The sequence below is a fragment of the Megalobrama amblycephala genome, linkage group LG23, assembly GCF_018812025.1.
Source record: "Megalobrama amblycephala isolate DHTTF-2021 linkage group LG23, ASM1881202v1, whole genome shotgun sequence".
In the NCBI taxonomy this organism is placed as follows: domain Eukaryota; kingdom Metazoa; phylum Chordata; class Actinopteri; order Cypriniformes; family Xenocyprididae; genus Megalobrama; species Megalobrama amblycephala.
The window spans coordinates 7,218,317-7,241,658 of NC_063066.1; the positions used below are offsets into that span (position 1 = coordinate 7,218,317).

At 37.2% G+C, this 23,342-nt stretch overlaps 2 protein-coding genes across 5 annotated transcripts in view; both read left to right on the forward strand.

The window, feature by feature from the left end:
* stag2b (stromal antigen 2b) overlaps window positions 1-8,372 on the forward strand; it is a 32,108-nt gene extending 23,736 nt beyond the window's left edge. For 2 of the 3 annotated variants that reach the window (XM_048175752.1, XM_048175751.1), the window contains exons 22-33: window positions 14-94; window positions 187-279; window positions 359-533; window positions 880-1,019; window positions 1,111-1,212; window positions 1,296-1,444; window positions 1,540-1,668; window positions 1,780-1,985; window positions 3,832-4,063; window positions 4,213-4,326; window positions 4,450-4,576; window positions 5,999-8,372. In XM_048175752.1, coding sequence (XP_048031709.1) covers window positions 14-94; window positions 187-279; window positions 359-533; window positions 880-1,019; window positions 1,111-1,212; window positions 1,296-1,444; window positions 1,540-1,668; window positions 1,780-1,985; window positions 3,832-4,063; window positions 4,213-4,326; window positions 4,450-4,576; window positions 5,999-6,121 — 1,671 coding nt within the window. In that variant the 3' untranslated portion in view covers window positions 6,122-8,372. The remainder of the gene's footprint in view (window positions 1-13; window positions 95-186; window positions 280-358; window positions 534-879; window positions 1,020-1,110; window positions 1,213-1,295; window positions 1,445-1,539; window positions 1,669-1,779; window positions 1,986-3,831; window positions 4,064-4,212; window positions 4,327-4,449; window positions 4,577-5,998) is intronic. The other variant, XM_048175753.1, reaches the window with a different exon arrangement.
* A 1,841-nt stretch (window positions 8,373-10,213) lies between these two features.
* Window positions 10,214-23,207, forward strand: hmmr (hyaluronan-mediated motility receptor (RHAMM)). Of its 2 annotated transcripts, none has more exons than XM_048176665.1 (20): window positions 10,214-10,436; window positions 10,723-10,821; window positions 10,935-11,011; window positions 11,880-11,957; window positions 12,075-12,263; window positions 12,360-12,446; window positions 12,537-12,648; window positions 14,645-14,710; window positions 14,796-14,869; window positions 15,002-15,072; window positions 15,159-15,526; window positions 15,658-15,806; window positions 17,534-17,748; window positions 17,834-17,950; window positions 18,601-18,759; window positions 19,493-19,879; window positions 20,001-20,073; window positions 20,283-20,459; window positions 20,543-20,693; window positions 22,630-23,207. In XM_048176665.1, the coding sequence occupies exons 1-20, from the start codon at window positions 10,391-10,393 to the stop codon at window positions 22,647-22,649; spliced, it is 2,715 nt and encodes a 904-aa protein (XP_048032622.1). In that variant the 5' UTR covers window positions 10,214-10,390; the 3' UTR covers window positions 22,650-23,207. The 2 variants fall into 2 exon arrangements, with proteins under 2 accessions (XP_048032622.1, XP_048032624.1); XM_048176667.1 differs by having other exon boundaries at window positions 10,938-11,011.
* Window positions 23,208-23,342: the final 135 nt, after the last annotated feature.

A 23,342-nucleotide genomic window follows, 5' to 3' on the forward strand; every position in this document is an offset into this window, starting at 1 on the left:
CTGGACTTCTCAGATTGTCATTCACGCACTGCAGTGCACACATTACGTCATTCTCTGGAGCTTAGCCAAGGTCTCTGAGGGTACTTCTAAAAAGGTAGCTCCCATTCATATGATTTGTATGCATTCATACTTCTCGCTTGTTTACTGTTGTTTGTTGGATGTCAACAATACATTTGGTCTCTGTAGGAGGACATGTTGACACTGAGGAAGCAGATGAGGGCGTTTTGTCTAATGTGCCAGCGTTACCTAACCAGCGTCAACACTGCCGTCAAAGAGCAGGTCCATATCAAAGGTCACAAGAAGTCATTATCCCTCATGCCGCAACCAGATTGTACCTTGACTGTATGTTCTCCCTCAGGCCTTCACCATCCTCTGTGACCTGCTGCTGATCTTTAGCCATCAGATCATCTCAGGGGGGAGGGAAGCTCTCGAGCCCCTAGTATACACATCCGAGGCGTCCCTGCAGTCCGAGCTTCTCAATTTCATCCTGGACCACGTCTTCATTGACCAGGATGAAGACAGCAACAGCACAGGTCCATCACTGCTAATAGCGTTACGACTTTAACAGGCTTTGCTGAATGGATTTAGCGCCCCTGGCTGTTTAATGTTGAATTCTAACACTAAGACAACACAAAGGAAATTGGCTTTAGGAGCGTTTAATTGATTTAGAGATTAGAGACTCTAGCAACACTTAATCCTGCTGTGCACTGAGCTTTAGCTGAAGTAGACTGACTAGTTTAAAAGGAGAGTTGTTTGGACAAATCAACTGGAGTCAGGTTTCAAAGTGACCACTAGAGGGCAGCAGTTTTCCTTGTTGTTCAAGCTGCTCATAGTCACGTTCATGAGCATCATTTAAAGTCTGTCTTTATTTTCTATCAGATGGACAGCAGGATGATGAAGCAGGAAAAATCGAAGCTTTGCACAAGAGGCGGAATCTGTTGGCCGCATACTGCAAACTCATTATCTACAATGTAGTTGAGATGAACACTGGTGCAGATATTTTTAAGCAATACATGAGGGTGAGTTTTTTTCATTGTTAAATATGCATTTTTAGTTTGTTGATTTCCTTTAATGTTCACTAAAACACTGTGTTTTCTGTTTCCTGTCTAGTATTACAATGACTATGGTGACATCATCAAGGAAACTATGAGCAAGACAAGACAGATTGACAAAATCCAATGTGCAAAGACTCTCATTCTGAGCTTACAGCAGGTCAGTGGCAATGTTTTGTATCTTCCATCAAACCGGGTTTTTTTTTGCCAGTTGTTCACATTTTTTCCTTCTGCTTTGTGCAGCTCTTCAACGAGATGCTGTCAGATCTGGGACCCAGCTTTGACCGTTCATCCTCATCTTTCTGCGGCATTAAAGAGCTCGCTCGGCGCTTCTCTTTGACTTTTGGTCTAGATCAGCTCAAGACTAGAGAGGCAATCGCCATGTTACACAAGTAAGATTCCATTCTGTTTCTCTTGGGTGAAAAAAAAAAAACTTTGTGAGGAATTACATCGCATGTTTACACCCCATGTTGCTCTTTGTCTGAAGGGACGGCATTGAGTTTGCCTTCAAAGAGCCTAATCCTCAGGGTGAGGGACATCCTCCCCTCAACCTGGCTTTTCTGGACATTCTCAGCGAGTTCTCATCCAAACTCATGCGTCAGGACAAGCGGACTGTGTAAGCAACCATTTATTGACCTCAGCATATGAGAAGTTGCGTAATGGGACTTTGTGGAGCATTCATTAGCTGTTGAATCTAATGTTGGTCCTCTTTTTCTTTTTCCCAAAGCCACATGTATTTGGAGCGCTTCATGACATTTCAGATGGCCCTGCAGAGAGAAGACTGCTGGCTGCCGCTCATCTCTTACAGAAACTCACTGCAGGCGGGGGGTGATGATGACACAATGTCTGTGGTCAGTGGCATCAGTAGCCGAGGCTCCTCTGTCAGGAGTAAAAAAGCTAAGCCTGCCACCGGCAAGAGGAAATTACCAGAAGGTAAAACGGTTTGATTTCAAGAATGCAGACAAATAATATATTTAATGCGTAAGGGATAATGTACATCCAGTCGGTTCTTATCGCAGAATAAACCACAACAGGTCTTGCATCAGCCTGAAGGGGTTTATTCCGTGATAACAACCCGCTGGATGTACATTACCCCACTTATAACACAGCCACTTGCCGCATAAGTAAATAATTAGACATGAAATATTGATCTTGAGTCAAAATATTTTATTAGCTCTTTAAACGCAATGCTTCCGCAGAGAAAGCAATTGCTAGCTAGTGGCAAGTAAGGGATAGGGTAAAGTCATACCATTTATTTACATGATATTTCACCACATAAATAATTATTGGTATAAGAGATGTGAGATGAAAGCGTTTTAAAATCATACCTGTTTATCTTATTACAGTGTACAAAACAGTCGTCGCAAAATGGCAGCAGTTGCATTTGTATGTCATTAATTACTCACCCTCATGCCGTTCCACACCCGTAAGACCTTCGTTAATCTTCTGAACACAAATTAAGATATTTTTGTTGAAATCCAATGGCTCCATGAGGCCTGCATAGGGAGCAATGACATTTCCTCTCTCAAGATCCATTAATGTACTAAAAACATACTTAAATCGGTTCATGTGAGTACAGTGGTTCAATATTAATATAATAAAGTGACAAGAATATTTTTGGTGCACCAAAAAAAAACAAAATAACGACTTATTTAGTGATGGCCGATTTCAAAAGACTGCTTCAGGAAGATTCGGAGCAAAAATGAATCAGTGTATCGAATCATGATTCAGATCACGTGTCAAACTGCCAGCGGCTGAAATCACGTGACTTTGGCGCTCCAAACAGCTGATTCGATACAATGATTCATTATGCTCTGAAGCTTCCTGAAGCAGTGTTTTGAAATCAGCCATCACTACATAAGTCGTCGTTTTTTGTTTTGTTTTTTTTTTGGCGCACCAAAATATTCTCGTCACTTTATAATATTAATATTGAACCTCTGTACTCACATGAACCGATTTAAATATGTTTTTAGTACCTTAATGGATCTTGAGAGAGGAAATGTCATTGCTCCCTATGCAGGCCTCACGGAGCCATCGGATTTCAACTAAAATATCTTAATTTGTGTTCTGAAGATTAACGAAGGTCTTACGGGTGTGGAACGGCATGAGGGTAAGTAATAAATGACAGAATTTTAATTTTTGCGTGAACTAACCCTTTAAATGATTGTAAACTAAATACTGATTTGAGTTTTAATATTTTATTAGCTCACTAAACGCAAAACTTCCATAAGACAAAACAGTTCCTAGCAAGCGTCAAGCACCGACTTCAGTGACAGTTACCCGGAAGTGCCTGTGTTATCAGTTTTTACCGGTTTTATCTGGGGATAACATGGCGCTGGATGGCCAATCAGAATCAAGTATTCCACAGAGACTTAATAGCATGCATTGATGGATCATGCACTATAACACCATTGACATTTTTAAGAAAGTAAATGTCAGTTTTAATTTATGGTGACTGTCCAATTTATGGTCTGCATGGATTGAAAATTAACTCTATGAAAATGTCAGACTTCTGGTGATGTATGCAGTACTTCTCCAACAATTGAGTCCACTTTAACCCATCACTGCAAGCTCATTTTCATTTCACTCCATTTTTTGAGATGAGTACACATCTCAACATCCAATCAATAACCAATGAACAGAAACAAGTCCCCGCCCTACATTTTTTCTTTTTCTATAATCCATTACACACTGATTTATGTAACAATGCAGAAGAAAAGACCTTTCGCTACTTTAGTTTCATCACAACTTTAATGATTGTCCCGCTGTCTGTGTGCAGAGGAGAGCAGCAGCAGCAGCAGCGAGGTGTGGATGAGCCGCGAGCAGAGCATGCAGACGCCCGTCATGATGCCGTCACCTCACCTCACCTCCACCGTCATGAGAGAACCCAAACGCCTGCGTCCTGAGGACAGTTACATGGGGGTGTACACCATGACCCCTGATCAGCAGCAGCAGCACACACACCCTCAGACCCCTCAGCCACAGCACCACCAAACACCCATGGACTACAAGTAAGAGCATTACTAAAGCATAAGGATTTTTTCATGTCTGTGGATGTCATGACACTCTCATTACAGCTAACATGAAATGTTCATGCATGTGTGCTGCTTAGCATCTTAGTTTGGGAATGAAGAGATGTAGTGATGATACTGTTTTACAGCACACAAGTCACCTGGATGTTAGCACAGAGACAGCAGCAAGAGGAGGTGGCAAGACAGCAGCAAGAGAGAGCTATGAACTACGCCAAATTAAGGAGCAACCTTCAGCATGCCATGTAAGAGAAATCACTCTCAAAGTAACTTTACACTGCATTTTTTTAAATACAAGTCCAGCTGTTGGATGCCATTTAAATACACACAAAAAAAACATGGTGTCATTGGTTTGCAAATGCTTGCAGTCGTCGAGGAACGGGCCTGATGGAGGATGATGAAGAACCCATTGTGGAAGATGTGATGATGTCATCAGAAGGCCGGATTGAGGATCTCAATGAAGGCATGGACTTTGACACCATGGATATTGATCTGGTAATAAGCTTATGCTAATTCCAATTTTTTTTTTTTATATTATTACTCTGTAAAATTGGGCTGCACTGTATATCGTTTCAGGATCGACATCGCAATGTGTGTATCCACAATAGTCACATCGCAGGATGTGCGACGTCAAGTATAAGGATCGTAGTCGATTTGTGATCCGTACGGGTCAGCTGCGGCCCGGTTCGGAACGCATGTGATTCGCGGATTAATTGCAAAGTTCAACCATCATAGAGTGAAAGTTTATTATTTGCATGTGTTTTTAAGTTATGTCAGTTTAAACATCAAGTGCAAGAAGACTGTAACTCGCGCACTGTTTTTTGCGTGTGCATATAGCACGTGAGCACCAAATTCAGTTCTTTCTTATTTTATTTTATTTTATTTTATTTTATTTATTTATTTATGTTGGAGCTTGATCGGACACGTGCACACAAAATTAAGTCAAAATGCCCATCTCAGCGAGTATCCTCGTAAACACAGTCAGTTATGTGAGAATAAGTGGATGTGTATCATTATATTGGTTTTCATATCGCAATATGTATCGCAGAAAAACTAAATAAAGCAATGTCAGTTTTTTCATGCATTGTGCAGCCCTAATTTAAAAATATATATTTTTTAAATTTAATATAACTGTCATATTATAATATATTCAAAGATGTAATTTATTCCTGTGATATCAAAGCTGAATTTTCAGCAGCCATTATTGCAGTCTTCAGTGTCACATGATCCTTCAGAAATCACATGGTTTCTGTGGATCTTATAAAAGTCTTAATTCACCCTTTTGCAAGGCCTTAAAAATCAGAGCAGAAAGGCTTAAATCCATAAAGTGACATTAAATGTTGCATGTGCTGCATAAACTGAATTTCTTCCTCAGTATTTTATTATTTTTCCATACAAATATCTGAACATTCTAAAATCAAATACATTTACTTTGGATGCAAAATATGAGGTCTTGTTTTTAAACTTAAGTTTTTGCTTAAAACAAGAATAAATATCAACGTGAGTGTCAATGAGGTGTAAAAACTAGTTTTTCCTTTGAATTAACAAATTACATCATTTTGTTTCTCCAGGAAATGTGTCTTGATTTAATAATCTTTAGACATTTTTGGAGTATTGTTACATTCAGTTTATTCCTTAAATTTTCTTTACTTTGTCTTAAAAACTCTGAATCATTCTAATATGCTGATTTGGTGCTCAAGAAACGATTCTTATCAAAAACTGTTGAAAACAGTTGTGCTGTATTAAAAAAAAAAAAAAAAAAAAAAAATATATATATATATATATATATATATATATATATATATATATATATAATAATTTATACACATTAAATATCTATTAATGTCACAATTTATAACTAAATAAATAGCACTTTGCACATCTTATCCTCATTGTCTGCTCTTTCGTATCTTGCAGCCCCCATCGAAGAATCGACGAGAGCGATCGGAACTGAAGCCCGACTTTTTCGACCCTGCCTCCATCATGGATGAGTCTGTAAGAAGCACTCACTTCCTGGGTTATGATGCTTTTCAGCGGTAATGGGGGACTCGTTCACTCCGACACTAAGGACGTGAAAGAGAGATCACCACTAGATGGCACTAGCAGGAGTGATTTCAGATAGTTTGAATTGCCCTTGTGCAAAAAGACAAGAGAGGGGGAGAGCATCTCACTATTATAAATACTAATCAGACCCATCTGGACTGGTGATTGAATGAAACGTTTGTTTGGTAACTCTAAACACTGAACTGAATTTGAACATTTTCTCTTGTAGGTCCTGGGAGTGCCCATGTTTTAAGATTAGAATTGGAGGAGTGTGAAGAGAAGAGACATTTTGTGTGAATTCACAATTAATTCTCTAAAGAGAATTAAATTCAATGGAGTGATTGGCATCCAAATCAGCTTGTACCATTGACACTTACTAAAACACAGAAAGGATTAAGGAGCAATTCAAAGTCTTTGCAATCATTGTGTGGGCTTTCCCTGATCATGCGAAACCGTGACAGTAGATACTGAACGCCGTGGAATCTCGGACTGCCCTTAGCCATACATGAGTATATGAGAGATATAAATATATATATATAAATATATATATAAAAATATTTCACAGTTGAACGTCATCATGTTTAAAGAAACATATGTGAGATCTCTTAGAGTTGTGGTATTTCTTGAAGCCAGGGGTGAATGCATCTTTTTTAACTTAAAGACAACTTTGTTATGTATAGCCCTTTTGTAATAGTGAGTAATCTGGTGTAAAGTAGTAATTTATAAGCAGGTTTTTGCTCATCATAGTGAGTATTGATATATTTTATTCTTCTTATCTAATATGTGAAATGGAGGAAAAACCTCCAGGTCTTTTTATCTAGAATTTAGTTTCCTTTTATTCCACCCTCAGAAATCATGACATAACACGAAACGCTGATTTTACTTCCTTTGGTGCATGTGTGAAGTTTGGGGCAATTTCAGTGACATGATCAGTGATTGGTGTATGTTAAATACCTCAACCATTCAGTGGCCCTGTTGCTCTCTTTGCACCAACAAAACTGTTTTTTTATGTGCCAACCGCTCTAGTAAATCAGGCACTTAGAATCCCAGTCAGACTGTGCAGATGCGCAGAAAGAAATGTAATTCTTCCGCAGAGTCACAAGGCTTATCCAAAGATCAGATCCGCTCGCGCATCCCTCTAAAATCTAAGATCAAGCTAAGAAGAGGAAATCTCTCCAGTAGTGCCATTGTGTTGTCTCTAATAAAACAGAAGAACTTAGTGTAGTATGTCTGGTGGAGATTTTCTAATCTCTCCCTCATTAGAGCTATGTAGACATCTACATTTAAATAAAATTATATATAAATATATAAATTGGTGCTGATTTTATAATTGTGCTTTTTTTCTTATTTTTAAAACTCCAACTTAGAGTTAAAAGGTTTTGAAATGTATAAGAACATGTCTAAACATGAAAGTGTGTAGCCATGCAGCAAGTCAAGTTTTGAGATGTTTTTATTTTGTTCCTTCTTTTTGTGTGTGTGTTTGTTTGTTTTTTTGGATTAAGAGGTTTTTTTTTTTTTTTTTTTTTTTTAAGGTTTCACCTTTTTCCTAATTGTAAATTAGTTTGGTTGCAATTCATGGACAGAACTATTTTATTCAGCTCCAAGTTTGTTTTTCCCAATATGAAATATTCAAAGTGTAACATAATAACATCCTATGAGATCCTAAATGTTACAGCATTGCATTCGGCAGCTCTACAAAGCTTAACTAATACATTAATACGTGAACTTATAATGCAGACATGTGCATTTTGTCTGGGGTATACTTTTTAACCATTCCATGCCTTGGCCTTAAAACGTCCTTGTTTTAAAAAGGAAAAGAAGGTGGTTGTCAAACATAAATCTTCCATGTTGAAACTTTTATGTGAGGTACATTGGATTCCTTTCGTATCAGAAAAGGATCAGTGCATTTCTGAAATGGCATGAGTGTAATTATTTAAAAGAAGGTGTGCAGACAGATTTTGAATTTATGAAAGTAAATGCCCTTCGGCCTAAACTGTCTTCTGTTCCTCACCACTACATTCATTGAACTGCTGAATAGATTGTGTAAATATACATGCATTTAAACGTAAAGCTTAATTTTCTAGTGCTTTTTTCTGTTAACATTTAAGACATATTATTATCACTTTTCCCTGTTCAGAGATATAAACTCATACATAACCGTTTCCCTGTCCTCTGTTATCCACTGTAATGTTTCTGATTTGTATCTGTCTGGAGACAGTAAGTTTTTGAATAAAAGTAAACAAATCTTTCTCGTGTGTTTGTGTGATTTGTACAGTATTCATATGCTTTTATTTGGTCACTTACAAATGAGGAAAGTCACTGTTTGCAACAATACATTCTTTAATTCATTCTCTGTGCACTTTCATGTTAATAAAAAAGGCCAGTTCACATGTGCACACCCATGAATACTTACCACAGTTACTACAGCTGTTAACCCATTTGTGCCCAAATTTTTCCGAATGGTTTCATGCATATAGTCCTGTTAATAGTGTCCTATGAGAACATGTTCTGCATGCATTTTCCCCAGGTTTTTTTTTTTCTTTTTCTTAAACGTATTTGAATGTGCAGCAACTATAGTTGCCGGTGGGCAAATATGTTGTATGCACCCCTTCAATGTAAAATTTGAATAGGAGGATACAATTTATGCATCTAACTCAAAATAACTGCTTTCATCCGATCAATCAAAGTTGAAGAACATTTAATGCGAACACAAAAAAGCTGCATCTAGCTTATAATCTCTTGAATATGAAAACACAACAAACAACAAATCCGTTTGTTTTAAAGTGGTGATACATAGTGCAGCCATTAAGTGAAGCACTGTGAATCAAAATGTTAAATTACGTTTTTCATTAGAAAAAAATTACTCCTATATGTGACCCTGGACCACAAACCTAGTCATAAGTCGCACAGGTATATTTGTAGCTATAGCCAACAATACATTGTATGGGTCAAAATTAAAGATTTTTTTTCTTTAATGCCAAAAATCATTAGGATATTAAGTAAAGATCTTGTTCCATGAAGATATTTTGTAAATCTTCTACCGTAAATATATAAAAATTCTTTTTTGTGAGTGGATATACATTGTTAAGGACTTCATTTGGTCACCTTTAAAGCAATTTTCTCAATATTTTAAGCTTTTTTGCACCTTCAGATTCCAGATTTTCAAATAGTTGTATCTCGGCCAAATGTTCTATCCTAACAAACCATACGTCAATGGAAAGCTTATATATATTCACCTTTCAGATGATGCATAAATCTCAATTTCAAAAAAATTATGACTGGTTTTGTAGTCCAGGGTCACATAACAAACAAACAAAAAATATATATATTTAAAAATAAATAAATTAACAAATAACAATATATAATATATAACAATATAAAATATTGTGAAAGCAAAAAAGCACTAAACAAGACCAATAACCTTGATTTATTAACCCATTAAACACAGTATACCCCATTTCCCCATGATATATGTACTTACAAGTCATTTATATAACTATAGTTGCCGCTTGTACTTTTGACTAAGTATACAGAAAACTATAGATCTCTTGTAAGACTTGTTTTGTTTGGATGATTCTAGAGACCCTCATGATTATGTAGATATATATATATGTCAACAAAAAATTCTTAATATTAACATGAAAATTACTTTTCTTTGGGAGAGTTTGCCTTCGCTATGCTTCCTGGAAGTAGGGGTTGGAAGTTGACAGCCTCATGTCACAGGAAGGAAGTGAATACCTTTTTTATGTTCTTAAAATCCTTTATTTGGATGTTTTCTTGCATGTCATTGAGACATAAAACTTGGAAAACATCTAGAAAAAAAACTTACAAAAGGAAAATGACAACCATGCACTGCGGCAACTGTAGTTGGGCTTAAATGGGTTAATGCAATAAAAACACAGATATGATGAGCCCAGTAAACTCATTGTAGGTCAATGATATTTCAGCTGTATTCAAGCATCTCTGACTCCACAGTCATGCAGTTTGAATTTCTGGAGAACGCTGCGTTACCAGATGTGACGTTAAGCTTCATGTCATTACTGATTGGCTTACATTTCTGTCCGTCACATATCCTTCAATTTCATTGGCTAATGTCGTTTCGTCAGATCTACTGGGCGGGGTTACCATTTCAAAATTTCAGCGGGTGTAAACGAATTGTTGTTGACGCTCGGTCGTATTGAAGTTTTTATCACTGAAGTTTAACCAATTTAACAATTTAAGTAAGTTTTTCAACAGTCTTTGGTCTTTCGACCACTCTTATCGGTCATGTCTTTCTCAAGAGCTCCATTAAAGAGATTTAACGAGCATATCGGTAAGTTTCACGCGTCTGCTCATTATTCTGCGATGTAAATGAAGTTGAATGCAGCTGTTATGCTTTAAACACAGTTTAATTATTCTGCCAGTCTATTAAAACAAAGATTATTTATCAAATACACATCAGTAACGTCATATTTTAGCTCAAAAAATAGGAACAAAACAACTGACATTTAAATATATAGAAATGAATGATGAATTTGTCGCCCCAGCTGCTTCCGTGATTGTGAGAAGTTCATATTATAGTCTTGATTATGTTTGATATTATGTATTATGATTATCAGGTTGTGCTCCTCCGCCTGGCACATATGATGTGAAGTCTGGTGAGCTGAAGGGAGCTGCTTCATTTCATAAAGCAGAGCGTTTCAGGGCAGCTACCAAAAGTGAGGGCAGATTTTCTTAAACAAGCATTAACATTTTTCATCTGTACCTTAAGAATGAGAAACATTGCATTTGATTAATATATGAAACTATTTCATTTGAAAATGCTGATCAGCAGAAGTACCCCTGCCATCCCCTTCAAAAGAAGTACCCATGTCTCCAGTTCGGAGGACCATGTCTGTTGATGGTTTGGTAAGACCTGAAGTATTACTTTAATAAAAGATGTGCACACCTTCATGTTGTTCCATGATTTTACTTATACAGAACAAAAAATGAGAGCTTCATCCATATAAGAAAAGTCTCTAGTCCAAAACAACATGCACACCCTTGACATTCATTGCATGGACAAATATACTGAGACATTTCTCAAAATGCCATCTTTTATGTTCCACAGAAGGAAAAAGTCATACAGGTTGTACACAAATAAAAGACATAATTTTTCAAAACTATCCTTTTTAAAATGACTGTATTTCAATATAACTGTGTTTTTCTTATTATACTGATTTTGTACATTGGAAATTGCTTTTTTATAGTGGAAACTTTAAGATATTATGTATTTTTATTATATTAGTATTGCAGGATAATGTACAGTCAGTTGGTCGTTATCGCAAAGTAAACCCCTACTCATTTTAAACAACAAAACATAAGTGTTTAGATTAGATAATTGATTTAAAGGGATAGTTCACCCAAAAATGAAATTCAGGCATCATTTAATCATCCTCAAGTTGTTTCAAAGTTGTGAATTTCTTTCTTCAGCTGAACACAAAAGAAGATATTTTGAATATGGGAAACCAAACAGTTGTTGTACCCCATTGACTTCCATAGTATTTTTTTTTTCCATACTCTGGAAGCCAGTGGGGACCATCAACTGTTTGGTTACCCATATTCTTCAAAATCATAGTTGATAATATATTTGGGTGAGCTAATAGAATTAATCCCCTTTTTAGAGTTCACCAAAGTGTCTAAAAACAGACAATTTGTCAGTAGATTGACAAATAACAGTCAACAATATTTGCTATGCTGTTTAACTATTTGCTTTTCTTGTATTTTCCTTACATAGGCTGATGCATTAAGTTCCAAAAAGGACAAAAATAGTTTCACACTTGAGATGAAACATCAAAGATTACTGGAGAAAGAGGTAGGCTTCAAAAAGTTTTGAACATTTCCTGGATGGCCATTTGTTGCTTTGAGGTCTGATCGGTTTCTTTGGTCTTTTCTCCTAACCTTGACTGTCACTGCTAATGCTGGAGTATAGATACGTTCTTTGGTGCAGCAGAGAGGAGAGCAGGACCGCAGGCTGCTGACCCTGGAGGAAGAGCTGAAGAAGTTGGAGTCTAAATTGCTCGTAGCTGTCAGAGAGAAGACTGGCCTTGCTGCCAATGTGGCTTCTCTCGAGAGGCAGCTCGCAGAGTTAAAGAAAGCTAATGAGTTCCTGAAAACCAAGGTGACTAGTGTTTTTGTACCAGGGTGTTTTGAAATTTCTGTTTTGTAGACCGCTTCAAGTTTACTGAGGAATGTCTTTGCACTTTCTTTTTCGCAGGTCTCTGCGGATATCACCAAGAAGAGGATCAATTCTCTTTCCATGGATCTCATTGAGGCCAAAAATAAACTGGATGCCAAAGACAAGGTAGGTTATCTCAGTCACTTTATGGAGAGGAGTTTGTGTAACTTCACCAGTTTTGCTCAATGTCATTTTGGGCTTGTGCTTTTTCAACAGGAGCTGAGCTTCCTACAGATCAGCTCAGAGGGGAAAGTAAAGGTCCTGGAAACAGATCTGGAGACTGCCAGAACTACTTTTAGAGTTCTTCAGGAAAGAAACAAGGATCTTGGTGAGGAGTAATAATGTATATTTGATAATGTTTATTTTTAGATCAGTCCCATTTTATAAAATGTATCCAGCAAATCCAACATAAGTCAGACCATGTTCTAAACAATACTAACACATTTTCTGAAAACTGCACAGAATATACCGCATCTACTATTTACAGCATGTACTATTCTAATAAATCAAGTGAAACAACATTATTTCAGTGTTCCAACAGTATTATGCATAGTCACATGACCTCATCACATTGCATTTTTAAATTAGTGAGTGGTGTTTAGTTATTTTGGAATTACCAGTAGTTATTTTGCTTGATTTAATTTTATGTAACATTAAATAGTTAAAGTTTGTGTAAGTCATAGCTGATATTTACATTTCATCAATCAAACTGCAGATAGAAGGATGAGTGCATTGCTGTGGGACACATTATTTCATGCAGTAATCTGTTGTATGCTACTCAATTTGCCAAATGTATATCTAGATGTCTATTAATATAGAGCATTTGCATACTGTGCACTGTATACATGTACACTGCAGCAATGAGAGTAGTATGCTTTTCTAAACATCGGTTACTTTTGCGTGGCTCAAGAAATGATTCAGTGATTGAGTCGTTCAAAAGTGTTCCCAGAAGACCCTGTGGCATTTCTGTATTTTTTTTTTTTTGTTTGTTTTTTTTTGTAGATGTTAGATTGTTCAGACAAGCCAGAAATATTGATTGCCGTCTATTTACCAGTTCTCATCTCACAAGTCTTGCCTGCAAATTTTATCAGTCAAGTGGTTGGCAGAGGAAGTTGGGAAATAAATACTTTATATCTTTGCTGAATATAATGCTTATAATCAGCAAGGATGCATTCAGTTAATAAAAAGCGACAGTAAGGGCATTTGTTACAAAACATTTTTGTTTGAAATGAATTCTGTACTTCTGAACATACTGTTCATCAAAAAAATCACATGGGGGGAATCATGGTTTCCACAAAAATATTAAGCAGCACAACTGCAGTGCAGACTTTTTGAAAACATTAAAATCTAAATAACCCCAAACTTTTTAACATTAGTGTTATTGTTGTTATTTTGATTAGGAGTAAAATTGTGCAGGCTGCCATGTTGGAACCATAAATTGATATTTAAGAAGTTTCTGACTTTGAGTAAAGTGGTTTAGAAACTCTTTATTTATTGGTTCAAATGACTGTTAAACAAACTTAGTGGTAACTCAGATATCATAAAGGCCCCGGTATACTTCAAATGAAATCGAAGAACGAACTGATGTGACGTCATTTCGAACAAAATCAGGCCAAAACAAAGTTCGTTTTGTGTTCTTTTTGGAAGTTTGAAACGGCTTGCCAAAGTGAACTTTCAGGAAAAGTTCGCTTCAGCTGCAAAACACCTTCGTACTACCATTGGTCAGTGACGATAACGCAATGGGAGGTGTGCGCCGAGGCTCCGCCTTCACTCGCGTGGGAGGCGTCTTTGGCTCATTTCGTGTGTTTGAGTTCATCGAGTTAAGATCTCCGCGGGTGAAAACATGAACACACTGGATAGCCGCTGTATAGTACAAAATGAATTTGTGCATGTAAAAAAATGTGGCACTAACACTGTTTTTCATGTTTGATACTGTAAAGCTGCTTGATTTTAAGCAATCTATTGAATAAAGTGCTATATTAATAAACGTGACTGGAGTGCTAATTTGCAGAGCTCGTGCTAATATACCCATGTTATGATCAGACGCTTTTCTTATGCTTTCTATAATAAATGCTTGCTGTTTTCTCATTTTTGTTGTTTATTTTGTTACTGTGAAGAAAGTGCATGGCACATATTTACATATTCATCTAAACGCCGCTCTCAGCAGTGTGGGTGGCATCAAATGTTCGTTTACAGTATATCGCTGGTCATGCATTTCGAACTTCGTTTTACCTCTAAACGAAGAACGAAAAAGAACTTTGTTTGAAGTATACCGGGGCCTTTAGTGATTACATTTTTGCTTATTACTAAACATTGTGTTTTAGAGGATCTTCATCAGGAGACAAGAGCCCAGAATGAGCAGCTTGAGAATGAAATGGATAAATTGCACAGTAAGTTTGCATGCCAAGAACTGTTTGATTTATGATGTCATTGTGTTGGCTACATCTGACTTTTTTCTATCTTCTTCAAATGAAGACATAATCCAGGAGCTGAGGGAGGAGATCAAAGCCCTGCAGAGTTACTTGGACTCAGCAAATGAAGAGATTCAGGTATTGGTTTTGGTCAACAGAATTTGACTCTCTTAAGCCAGTTGACATTTACTCACCGCTTAGGTTGAATCATCAGTCTTTGAAGTGCTGCTTGGTTTGAGATAAGCTGTCTGTCTCACTCCAATGTCAAAGGATTTGCGGATTAAGCTCCAGGACAAATCCACCATGGAGCGGCGTGTCTCTGATGCTCAAGAGAACCTCAGGTTAGAACTCTGTGCATTTTCATATTGTTGCTGTTGTTATGGTATCAGTGTTTACATCCTCATCCGTCTCTACCCGGCCTGTGCAGTGAAGTGGAACAGAAGCTGGAGAAATGTACCGGTGAGCTGCAGGACTGTCAGGAGGGCCTGAAAGAAAAGGAAGAGGAGCTGCGGAGGTCTCGGCAGGAGCTGCAGGACTCCCAGAAGGCTCTAGAAGAGAAGGAGAGGGAGCTGGAGCGGCACTTGCAGGATCTGCAGGCCTCGCAGACGTCGTTGAAAGAGCTGGAGGAGCAGATGCAGCAGGGAGCTCAGGATCTCGAGGAGTCCCGGAGCATGGTTCGGCAGCAGGAGCAGGAGCTGGCCCGTGTGAAGGAGATCTTGAGGAGGACCGAGGAAGAGCTGGATCAGCGTGTGGCGCTTATGGGCGAGAGATGCTTGGTGCTGGAGGATGAAAGAGGTGAATGAGATTTGACTTTAAAACGCAGCATGAAACTAAGTTTGAGTGATAGAGATGCACATAAATAAGTGCATTGTGGGTTTTATTTGATCATTAATCTCTTAGGATTGTTTGTTTGTGATTGTGTGCAGCCAGGACACAGGAGGAGGGTCTGCGACGGGTTCAAGAGCTCAAGGCAGAGATCAACTCATTGGAGGAGAGCAGGCAGACTGAGGCAGAGGCATATGAAAAGCTGAAGGAGGAGCACTCTGCACTTACCAAACAACTGGAGGAGGAGAAGGTAATCAAGAGAATGTGTAGGTGGTGTTTACACCGGTATTAGCTTTGTTTTAGGTACCTTTCCTATTCATTTCAATAGCAATTGCATGATTGGCACAGGAAGTGTGTGAATTGACATCTTTGCTCATGGGTATGAGCCAATCCACATTTTTGAGCTATAAATGTAAAGTGACTAATCATTCTAAAAAAATGAAAGCTTCCAAAACTGAAAATCATTTACTCATTCTCATTTCATTCCAAACCCATAAGACTTTGATCAGTGCACATGCATGAAGCTTATCAAAATCATTTGTTTGAACCGTGAGAGGCATCTAAGCTTATACTACTACTACTACATCCTACGTCATATATCGCGTCAGAAGTTACTCTTGTGGCGACTTGTGCAGTATGTGTACGGTCGTCATCCGGAAGCTAGTTATTATAGTTAATAAAGTTTTAAATATGGATATTTTTCTTACAAAAATCCATCGCTTTGCTTCAGAAGGCCTTTATTAACCCCCTGGAGCCATATGGATTATTTTTATAATGGATGGATGCACTTTTTTTTTTTTTTTTTGTGCTTCAAAGTCTGGCTCCCCTTCACTACGATTATAAAGCTTAGAAGAGCTAGGATATTTTTTAAATATAACTATGATCATGTTCATCTGAACGAAGGTAGTCATATGCACCTAGGATGGCTTGAGGGTGAGTAAATCATGGGTTAATTAATTTTTGGGTAAACGGAGAGTGTGAGAACCAATGAGGTTCGTTCTCGTGTGTCAAGCATGATACAGTTGAGCTTCTGTTTACCATTTCTGATGAGCTTTGTGTATGTACACTGATCAGTGTTTATATATGTAAAAGCTTAAATCAAATCTGTTCATCAGTGATTGTTTCTTCAGAAGACTTGGAGAAAACAGCTTGATTTTTAAGATGGATTTTTGTACTTGTGTGAAAGCTTTGGTTGCATAGACTGGAATGGACAAAAACCATATGCAAATATTTAAATTATCCGCACATGAACAGAAGTCTTATCGATTTTGGAATGAGATTGAGTAATTTATTTTTTTTATTTACTATTTAAACTTTTTTTTTTTTTTTTTTTTTTTTTTTTTCCTTTTAATGTCATGACAACCAAGATTGGCTGATGGTACCATAAAAGTACGCAGTACTAAATCTTTAAGTAGCTACTATCCTGAGTTGTGACATATTCCAATCACCAATTTCTTTTGTGTCCATTTAACCAGGTTCACTTCATGCTATTCAACTACTGGAGTTTAACATTTTTGTGAAAGCTTTCAATGCATACAAGAACACTAATTATAATAAGTCTTAGGAAGTCTATTTGGGATTTCTTTTTTTTTTTTTTTCCCCCAATTCATCGGTGTACATGTATTGTTTGGAACTTTGCTGTGAAGGATTTAGAAACTGGACTTTTTTTCCCCCCATCCTATTCCAGTATTTCATTAGCTTGAGTATATGTATCTAGGGCTGTGACTAGGAAAACGGTTTACTAACATGCCATTTTGTGATTTGTTGTAGTACTTCGAGAGAAAAAAAATCAATAGTGAATATAATTGTGATGTGATTTATACCAGCATGAGTGGGACAATTAAGTGAAGAGTGCAACTTAATAGATTTAACTAGGTCGTACTGTGTCATCTCTCAATCAGGAAGTCAAAGTCTCCCTGATCGACTTTGTGGATTAGGCTAATGTCTCTTAAGCTCCTCTAATGTGTGTTGCTGCAGACTCACAGCGGCTCCCTGGCTAGCATGCTTGAGCGCCTGAGAGATGAGACCGAGGCGGAGAGGAGACAGCTCGGCGAGGAGCTGGAGGACGCGCTCGAGGAGCTGTCAGAGCTGGAGAAGCAGGAGCAATCCAGTGTGGAGGCCATCCAGCACCTCACACAGAAGACCCAGACACTGGAGCAGGAGCTGAAGAATACTTCTGCTGAGTTAGAAAAGTGAGAACTTCTTCTAATTGAGTTACGATGAATTGCATCTAATTGCATGCAAAAAAATGACCAGTGTCGTTGTCTCCTTTGGCAGGAAGTGTGCTGAGATGCAGGCTTTAGAAGAGGCTCATGTGACTGCAATCAAAAAACTAGAGGAGGATCACAACAGCTGTCTTGCCAAGCTGGGTGATGTTACTACTGATTTTGAGAGGTATTACTTTAAACACCTTTTCATTTATTTATACTCCCTATTCTTTCCTTTTTTGTAGTGTGTGTTTTTTATATATATATATATATATATATATATATATATATATATATATATATATATATATATATATATATATATATATATATATATATATATATATATATATATATATATATATATATATATATATATATATATATGTATATGTGTATATATATATATATATATATATATATATATATATATATATATATATATATATATATATATATATATATATATATATATATATATATATATATATATATATATATGTATATGTATATGTATATGTGTATGTATAAAAAAATTCTTGTGCCCTTGTAATCTTTAATCTAATTTCCCCCTCCCTCTTGCAATAGCATCTCTTATCTTTTCTGATGATGTTTACTGGTGTGAGGGCGGGACAAGCTGTCACTCATCTGAGATCGACCTTTAGCAACCATCCAGTCAATTCCCAATGACAAAATCAAATCCCGCACTACTATATTTCTTTTGCGAGAAGCAGTTTATATGGAAGTTTAAAATGACCCAGAAATGATTCATCGCTAATACCCGTTGAACCGTCATCAAGAGTGTCCATCAAATGCTTTCTTTTTAAATTCCATAAGCACAAGACGGTCTCTGGGTGACCAGAAGGACCAGGCTGAGGCTCAAGCCAATCAGCTGCAGGAAGAGATGAACCAACTGAAGCAACAGTTCCAGCAGGACCAGCAGAAACTCATAAGCTACCAGGAAATGCAGGATAAACAGCGAGAGGAGTATGCTAGGTCGGTGTCACACCTCACAGATCTGCAGTAATTATCTGCTACACTTCCCATAAACGTGCAGCTCCCACATTGTTGACAATGTGGTCCAAGAAATAACTTCATTATTACGAAACAAATAACAAACACAATTTCAGTTTTGGTAAGTACATTGATTAGGGCTGTCAATGTATTTAAACAAAAAATAGCTAATCGCGCGCACAAGTTTGCACAATGCCTGACATTAAAATTTATTATCATAAATATACTTTGAATATATTTTCACATTAATGTGGAAACAGCATAAAGACAGTATTTTTAATATTTTAAATATATTAAAGGTACACTATGTAACTTGATGCTCTAGTTAATAAACAAAACTACATGCATCTCGCGGAAGAACATTGTAGCCGGTGCTACTTCTCTCTGTTTATACCGTAGTGATTCAGGACAAGACGACAACTTGATTTGTAAGAAGGATTCATGATGTACTCGCTCATTACATAAATTGAGTTTTAAATAACTGCATTATTTATTACTAGTTAAACAGAAGATATCTTCTATAACCTAACACATTATTTTTCCCATCATTAATAACGGCACTCGGTTTAGGCTGCAAACACTGTCGTCACACCATCGGAGGTCTGTAAATATCAGGTCATACTTTAGCATTCATACCTCAGAATACACCATTTTGAATTTAAAAGTTAATGAAAACTACTGTGTAACAAACATTGGTGGCATTGCTGTGTTACAGGATGCTTTCAGAAGTTCAGGCAAAGCTGGCTCAGAGAGAGGAAGAGTTGACGCGGGCAGCAGAGACTCGGAGTGAGGAGCTGAGACGCCTGCAGGTGGAGGTGGAGCAGGAAAGAGGGGAGAGAAAGCAGACTCAGACCCAGCTGGAGAGGGAGCAGAAGAGGAGGCAGTCAGTGGAGGGCCGTTCGGCAGAAGCCAGCAGGCTGCGGGGCCTCGTGGAAGAGCTGGAATGTGAGATTTCGGAGCTGCGCGGGCAGGTGCAGGAGGAAAGAGACTCTTCTCAGCGTCATGCTGTGGAGTGGCAGCAGGAGAGACGACAGCTATGCAGACAGATGGAGGAGGAAAGACAAGACTTTCACAAACAACTTGCAGAGGCTCAGCTGCAGAGGTGAGGAAGTTAGGAAGCACTCGACAGGTCTCTAGTACATCATAGTGTCCTCACGTACTCTGTCTCTGTGTGTATTGCATTGTTGTTGTTTAATCCCCATATTTTCATTTCTTCACCCCAGCATGTGTGACGCTGAGACTCAACACTGGAGAAACTTGTATGAAGAGCTATATGCTAAAGTTAAACCATTTCAGGCAAGCAAAGAACTTCAACTGATCTTTTTTCTCTTATTATATATACTGTATATTAGATATTGTGAAGGATGTGCAGAGTGGCAGGTGCTACGGTTTGTTTTTATAGTGCAATAAATAGAGACAACTCTTAACTGAGATAAATGAATGTTGAATGGATGGTAAATGTGCTAGATCAGTTCTCTCATTTGTCCTCTTATTCTGGTCATCAGGAACAGCTGGACCGCTTTGCGGCGGAGAGGAACGCTTTATTGAATGAGAAAGGAGCCACTCAGGCCGAGTTGAACAAGTTAGCTGATGCCTATGCTAATTTGATGGGCCATCAAAACCAGCGGCAGAAGATCAAACACATGGTCAAACTCAAAGAGGAGAACTTGGAGCTCAAACAAGTAAGGCATTAGTCATAAGGCAGTTATCACTGTTTGATTTGAAGGTTTTGGTGGGTGGCTGAACGTGTCCATGAATTCTGTAGGAAGTGTCTAAGTTAAGGGCACAAGTGGGGAAACAGAAGCAAGAGCTGGATCGACTCAAGACCAGCCAGACACCACGGAGGTTCGACCCCACCAAGGCTTTCAAGCACGAGCTCAAAGAAAACCAGCAGCCCACCTCAGCTCTTACACAAGGTGAGTTATGAAAGAATCCTGGGTAAAGTTGCACCAGCTATTTATTTATTTATTTTTACTTAAATTGTAATGTAAAGTCCACACTAGAGGCTTAGTATCTATTGTTACTTTGTGACTAACTCAGCACTTTATTTGATTGCACCGTTTCTTCTTAAAGGAACATGACACTTTTTTTTGAAAACAGGCTCATTTTCCAACTTCCCTAGAGTTGAACAGTTGAGTTTTACCGTTTTTGAATCCATTCAGCCAATCTCTGGGTCTGGTGCTACCACTTTTAGCATAGCTTAGCATAGTTCATTGAATCTGATTAGACCGTTAGCATCTTGCTCAAAAATGACCAAAGAGTTTCAATATTTTTCCTATTTAAAACTTGATTCTTCTGTAGTTAAATCGTGTACTAAGACCGACGGAAAATGAAAAGTTGCAATTTTCTAGGCCGATATGGTAATATCATTGCGCCTGCTGCACCCCTGGTACGGCAGCAAAGTTCCTTGATTATTACGCCGGAATGAGAATATAGTTCCTAGACATATCGGCCTAGAAAATTGCAACTTTTCATTTTCCGTCGGTCTTAGTACACGATGTAACTATAGAAGAGTCAAGTTTTAAATAGGAAAAATATCAACTCCTTTAGTCATTTTTGAGCGAGATGCTAACGGTCTAATCAGATTCAATGATCTATGCTAAGCTATGCTAAAAGTGGTACCGCCAGACCCGGAGATTGGCTGAATGGATTCGAAAACGGTAAAACTCAACTGTTTAACTCTAGGGGAGTTGGAAAATGAGCCTATTTTAAAAAATAAAGTGGTGTGTTCCTTTAAGGCAGAACATAGCTAGTAGGCCGTATGCTCTCCGTAAAGTAATTTAGTAGTTGCATAATATGACATTTACCCTCAGTGATCCAATAGCAGCCTTCAAATACATTAACAAAGTTGTTTAAATGCTCTGAATTTCAGTTTATCCTTCATTCTGACTTCTTTCTTTTTGTTTTGCGTTAAAAATAAGTGATATAAGGGATAGTTCACCGAAAAATTGTCATCATTTACTCACCCTCATGATGTTCCAGACCTGTATGAGTTTCTTTCCTCTGAACACAAAAGAAGATTGTTGGTAACCGGACAGCTGACGGTAGCCATTCACCTTCCATAGTGCTGTGTTTTGTTTTATCTTGTTTTTTTCTTCCTCTGCTATGGATGTCAATGGCTACCGTCAACTGTTTGATTACTAACATTCTTCAAAATATATCTTTTTTTTTTAGTTAAACAGAAAAAAGAAACTCTTACAGGTTTGGAACAACATAGGGGTGTGTAAACTATGACAATTTTCATTTTTGGGTGAACTAACCCTTTAAGTACGATACTACTTCATCTTAAACATATGTAGCATAAATAACATTCAGAAACTGTATCTGAAATGAATAGGGATAAATAAATAATAAATAAATAAATATAGATAGATACAAAAAAACTTAAATGATTTATTTATTATGATTTTATTTGACATGTACAACACAGAGCAATGCTCACAGCGGTGTGCTGTTTAGGACAGGTTTGTGTTGATGAGCCGCTAACAAAACAGTAATCTATTCACATAATGTTCTCTCACTTAAAATGTAAGCGAGTGTAAATGTCAGCATTATCACATGTCTAAAGAATTGTAGTCTGTTGAGTAAAACAAGAGCTTATTGGTCAGTCTGCTATTTTATTCCAACCGTTACTCCTGATCGGAGACTTGCGTAAATATTTAGTTTATACATAGAGTTATGCTTCAACTAAGGTTAATGGTGTAATGCACAAAATATTACGTTTGTAACTTGGTGTCCATTTATGTCAAAATTAGGCTAAGTTGTAACTCACGCACACAATACTAAACATTTTTTAATTTGTATGTATGTTCTTTTTATTGTACATTTAAAATCTAAATCTTCTGTTTCTAGGTAACAACAAATTGCATTAAACTTATCACTTAATGGACTTTTGTGGAATATCCCTGGTGAACATGAACACTGACAGAAGATGGGTTCTGAAGAGGCACAGTCAGGATGTTCTAGTTTTGAACTATGACAATGTCGATCTTATTTATGTACGTTTTATTTTTGTTTGTGTGTGAATTTTAATACAGTGGTATTAACATTGTTATTGTCACTCAGTATCTATATATAATTGACAACCCCCTTTTTAAAGATGTTGGTCTTGATGAATTTGACTACAATGGTGAAAATATGCTTTATATGGGCTTGGAATCACTTAGGATTTTCTGTTATCTGATTTTGTTCAGCACTGGGTGTGCTTTTATCTTAAACTCTCTTTAAAAAGTTCAAAGTTAGCCCACTCTTTGTTTCAAGTATCCAACAAGCCCCTTATGTTCAGTTTAATTTGTTCCTTTTTTGAATGATAGTTTAGTTATTGCAATATTTGCTGCCACTAAGCTTAATGTCTTAATGTCTTTAAATTGTTTTTATTTTAAAAAAGTAGAAAGTGTCTTTTTGAAATAAAATACTTTCTTTTCAATCTCTTTGCTTTGCCATTGTGATTTTTTTTTTTTTTTTTATGCCATCGTTTTAAAACTAGAACCCAAAGACGTTTTATTACTTGATCATGCATTTCTCATCAGTTTGAGAGCGTAAAATCATGGATGTTCCAGCAGAGG